This window comes from Fukomys damarensis, unplaced genomic scaffold, assembly GCF_012274545.1.
Source record: "Fukomys damarensis isolate Sample0158 unplaced genomic scaffold, DMR_v1.0_HiC HiC_scaffold_27, whole genome shotgun sequence".
Classification (NCBI taxonomy): domain Eukaryota; kingdom Metazoa; phylum Chordata; class Mammalia; order Rodentia; family Bathyergidae; genus Fukomys; species Fukomys damarensis.
In genome coordinates this window covers 31,018,408-31,023,499 of record NW_022900939.1, presented here as the reverse complement: position 1 = coordinate 31,023,499, position 5,092 = coordinate 31,018,408, and the positions used below count along the sequence as shown (strand labels likewise).

Here is a 5,092-nt window from a genome sequence, read left to right as displayed (position 1 = left end):
TTTGAGGCAGGTTCTCGCTGTGTAGTTGGCTTTTTTTTTTGTTTGTTTTTTTTGGTACCGGGGATTGAACTCAGGTCCTTGTGCTTGCAAGGCAGGCCACCGAACCGCTGAGCTAAATCCCCGGTCTTTCACTATGTAGTTGAGACTGACCTGGAACTCACTATGTAGCCCAGGCTGGTCTCAAACTCACAGAGACCAGCCTCATGCCTCAGCCTCCCGAGTGCTGGGATTACAGGTGTGTGCCACCACGCCCTGCAGGGTTTGATATTTTAATAATCTGTAGTCATCTGACTCATACACAAAGTTTATCTATTTAAAGACTGTGTTTTCTCAGGAATGTTTTATTTTCAGTACCATGTATAATGGTTTAAATCATGTTTTCTCTTTCCTGATACCCACAAAGACATACCCATGTAGTAATCCCAAGGACCTGAAATTGTGATCTTATTTAGAAAAAAAAAATCCCTGAAGATGTAATTAAGAGACTTGAGATGATCATGCTGAATTATTTGGGCCTTAAATCCATAAACAATCATTCTTATGTCGTCTAGGAGAGAGAGAAAGTCCCACATCTCTTTCAGGGACACATTCCTAGTAACCTAACTTCCTCCCTGTATTCTACCACTTCCTAACAGTGCCACAAGCTGGTAGTCATTCCCTTTGGTGGGGGAACATAGCATTCTTTTCACTGATTTTTTTGTTTGTTTTAGAAGTTATTTTTCATACAGCTATTTATGTTAATAAGTCCTGTGTAGGTACTTTCTCTCTTTCCCTTTCCTTGTATTTTCTGAGACAGTCCTAACCCTAACCCTAGTTTGTTTAGTTCTGTTTCACTGTTGAGCCCAGTTTGTTTTGCTGAGGACAGATGTGGTGGTGCATACCTGTAATTCTAACACTGGGGAGACTGGGGCAGGAGGATCACCAAGAGTTTGAGGCCAATCTGGGCTACACAGTGAGCTCAAGGCCAGCCGAAACTGAACAGTGAGACTCTTGTCTTAAAATAAACAAACAAAAATAGCACCCAAGCTTATCAGCGAGCATAATCAATTTAAAGCAAACTTTATTGAATTATGATATATGGCTACTTTCATGGAACCCAGGCTGATACATCCAACATGTACTCTTCTATGAAAACCAGCTGGTTAAAGATACGACAAAGTAAATTATTATAAAATTTTCAAGTTATGCAAATAAATAAAATGAGCTCCACACCAGCAGCAATTTCTCCCAAAAAGTATGACTAAGCTTTCTGAAATAGAAAAAACCAACAGTGGCAAGAAGTGTATATTTCCTCTCACATGATACACTGTAGACCATTGCAATATGGTAACAGAGCTAGCTGAACCTTTTCCAGAGAACAGAGAAGTGCTATTTCCTCTGAAGTCATGGACAAAAGGTGCTCTCTACTGATATCATGGATTCTAGTGCTGAAAGAGATGGAGATCCCTCAGAATGCTCTAGGCTGGACAGATCCACCTGGTAGTTGAGTCCCTTATAAGAAAGGAAGAGGGTGCAGTCGGGTAGCCTGTCACACTTGTATCTTTCATCATATAAATACAAATAATTCTGTTTTTGGAGCGAATTGAGATAATGCAAATGGTTGCCCATACTAATGCATGCTCCTGACCTTTTGACTTGTGTTAAAACAAAATTTTGCAACCCTAAAACTTCTCCCAATATGTGATGTTTCCATACACTGGGCAACAAAAAATTCCTCATCCATTCAAATATAGGACAGTAGGAATCTTGCTGGCTTGGAGATTTTTCTCAACCATTCTTAGAATTCATTTTTCTGTCCTTGGTTATTCTAAACCAACTGAAGATGGATTGGGGAATAACTAGAGCTTGGCTAGCTGATTTTCACCTACAATTCACCCTGCTCATCAGGCAAATCCAAGAGGAGAACCTCGTCAATAGGATATGCACTGTGCCCCAGAGCATCAAGGTAAAGAAGTACAAGATTAGAGTTGCTGGTTGCTCTTCTCATTTTTATTTAAATAAATACAATGCTTGTACTTCATTTCAGGCTTGTGTACTTGAATTTTTAGGCATGCAGCGCTGTGGTCCACAACACGACATTTCTCTTAATTTGAAACTGTTTCAGATGCAAAGGAAAATAGCTGGCTTTTTGGTAAACAAAACAAAAGCTGGTCGAAGAGCTGTGGTAGTGTGGTGTGTGTTGAGGCTGATGGATATACATAAAAATCCTACATTCGTAATGTACCTGTAGATAAAATGCAATTGTTTCTCCTCCTTTCACAGGCTAGGCACTTGAAAATGAGACATTTCAGAAGTGGGCAAATCAGTTCATTAACATTCACTGGTCTTGATTTTCCAATAAAATTCAAACAGCGTGGAAGAAAATGACATTAACCTTGCTGTAAGAGTTAGTGTAATTTACAAATGCATGAATTGGAGAAATTTCATTTTTCCTAAATTAGTCTTGCTTTCCCTGAAATTCCATCTTGAAATTAAGTAGCAGCTTCTTCAGTTTAAAATTGGTCTGATTATTACCACCTTTATTAAAAATGCTACTCTGTTTTCTCTGGTTTGGCCACTGCTACTCCCATATATTATTTAATTAAATAAAAGTTATGGCTTCAACTGCTGCTTGATAGTTTGGCCTATAAGGAACGATTTTAGGCAGTCACCTACTCTTATCTGAAGCTAAGTCAGGGTGAATACAACCTGCAGTATCAATTTAAAAACTAATTTCTCATAGTAAAAAATCAGTCAAAAGTAGGGGCCTGAGGCTAGTGAGTCTGTTGAATGGCAGATATGGGTGTGTGTGGCTTGGCCAGCGTGGTGGAGGGGTCATGCTTAGACCCCATCGGCACAGATGGTGGCCCCTTCCTGACTCCCTCCAGCGTAAAGTTGCCTCTGGTACCCAGAGCTGGCACAGAGCTCTGCTCTAGCACAACTGTCCTTTCTGTAAAATTGCTGGGGGACAAAAGTAAACCTGGCTCCATAGTGACTTTCACACTGCCTGCTTCTGATCCACGATTCTCTGGAAAGACACGGTTTAGCTCAGCAGTAGCACAGGGGAGTGAGGATAAGGCCTGGTGTATTGAAAACTCCCCGTCTCCTGTGACAGCCCAGGCTGAAGTTGTAGAGAAGCCTGATGAAGAATGAGTCTACCTTCTACAAATAAAACATCCTGACTACTTTATAGTCAGTCCATTAAAATAAAACTAAGTCACTCTGAAAATAGACATTTCACATTGTCACATTTCTAAAAAGAAAAAACTCCAAAAGCTTTCAAAGTTTTAAAAAGTCCTTTAGCCTTCTTAGTAACAAATATAAAGCAGTTTAAGACACTTGGTGACTTTCTTAGGTCATGTGCCCAGGGGTGTATACACAGAGAGGTTGTACTACTAAAATGATCTATTTGGTAGAAGCTCTAGGAAGAGTTCTGTCAGGAAAATAATTGTTTTAGAAGAAAAAGCTCTTTTCCAAAATGTGAAAGAGAATAAGGATGTAAACACCACACATGCAAAATGTTAATACAATGTTATTTCACTGAAATAAATAAAAGTGGCACCAACTTTATGGCAATTTTTAAAGACTAAGGAATGTAGCTCAAGATATTTTAAAATAAATAATAGCTCCAAGCAGGAATGATCATTCTCAGCATAAGCCAACAGCATCCAAAATAAAGTGTCATGAGAAAGAGTAGCTCCACAAACTTCAGCTTATCCACATATGAGCAGAAATGTTATCTGGGTCTTTAGGTCTGAAATATTCATGGTGAGAAGAAAGTCAACTTCATAAGAGGTCAGGTGTGGGGCTGTCTTTTGCCATTTTTCTCTTTTCTTCCAACGTATGCTTAAATATTTTCTTCAGTGTGTTGTACACTATCGGTCCATTTTCAGAATCAAAATTGACCTAGTGGCAAAGAAAACCTCTATTCAGGGCATTGTAATACGAATTTTAATCCACTTCTATTTGAGGAGAAAGGGAGGTGGGAGTAGACAAAGACATACAAACAAAATTATGTAGAATTTAAACTGGGTGTGGTGGCACACCTGTAATCCCAGCAGTTAGGAGGCTGAGGCAGGAGATCACTGTGAGTTCAAGGCTAGCTCAAGCTAGCCTTGTGAGTTTAAGGCCAGCCTGAACTACATAGCAATACCTGTCTCAAAAAGAAAAACAGGTATAATTTTTAAAATACACATAATAAATCTCACACATTTTAAATGAAAGAATACAGTAGTATTGCCAGTCATGGTAATATTACACTACTGATTAAACATTCAAAAAATTAATCTAGTGCCTGGATATTTAGCATGATTATATAGATCTAACCATGCAGAAAGTCAACAGTGAATGTGAAGTATCTTTAATTCAGACACACTGATATTTTTGGGCAAGTCTCTTTTATTAAATAAAGCATATCAACAATGAGTATGGTGCTGAGAGGCCCTAAGCCATTCTGGACCAGTGGAGTGTCCTGAGTGCAGAGCTGATTCTATCTACAGCTGTGTATCCCCATTTCATACTCGATCTCTGTGGGCCTCAATTTCCTCCTCTGTCAAGTAGAGACCACAATGCCCACTGCTTTAGGATTTTTGTGAGCAAATGAAAGCTGGCACTTATGGGCATTAACATGTATTTTGCACATAAAAAACTCAATAAAAGCTAGTTTTCTTCCTCCTTGCTGAAAAGGGTCCGTGTACATACAGATTCTGTGCCCAGGAAGCCACACTCTGGGTGAGGAGGGCCGGCAGGACAGAGAATCACAGCAAGTTCCCACGCTCCATCGCCAGAGGAACATGAGATCCACTGATAAACAACCAGGATCCATCTTGGGCTTGCAGCCTTCCTCCTGGGAGTGACCTTTCTCAGGTAAATTCTGACAAATGGAGGTTGTTTCTGAGATTTTAGCCTGCTTGCTGGCCAGCATCCTGGGTACTGGTAGAAGATAAGAGACTCCAGATACAGATACAGCTTCATTTCTCCTGGTGGCATGTGTCGCATCTTTGTGGGTTCTCCTGATCCCCAAGTTTCAATTCAGGACCCAGGCAGAGCTGCAAAGCTGGGGTTTTGTGTCACACCTAAGGAACCATAACATATTTTTTTTTTTTTTTTTTTT

At 39.8% G+C, this 5,092-nt stretch overlaps 1 protein-coding gene across 10 annotated transcripts in view; it reads right to left on the bottom strand.

The window, feature by feature from the left end:
- Positions 1 to 1,010: 1,010 nt before the first annotated feature.
- Ptpdc1 (protein tyrosine phosphatase domain containing 1) overlaps positions 1,011 to 5,092 on the bottom strand; it is a 74,624-nt gene continuing 70,542 nt past the window's right edge. For 6 of the 10 annotated variants that reach the window (XM_010607568.3, XM_010607569.3, XM_010607572.3 and 3 more), the window contains one exon: positions 1,013 to 3,885. In XM_010607568.3, coding sequence (XP_010605870.1) covers positions 3,766 to 3,885 — 120 coding nt within the window. In that variant the 3' untranslated portion in view covers positions 1,013 to 3,765. Of the gene's footprint in view, positions 3,886 to 4,144; positions 5,055 to 5,092 lie in introns of those variants that run through there. The other 4 variants (XM_033756512.1, XM_010607566.3, XM_010607564.3 and 1 more) reach the window with 3 other exon arrangements.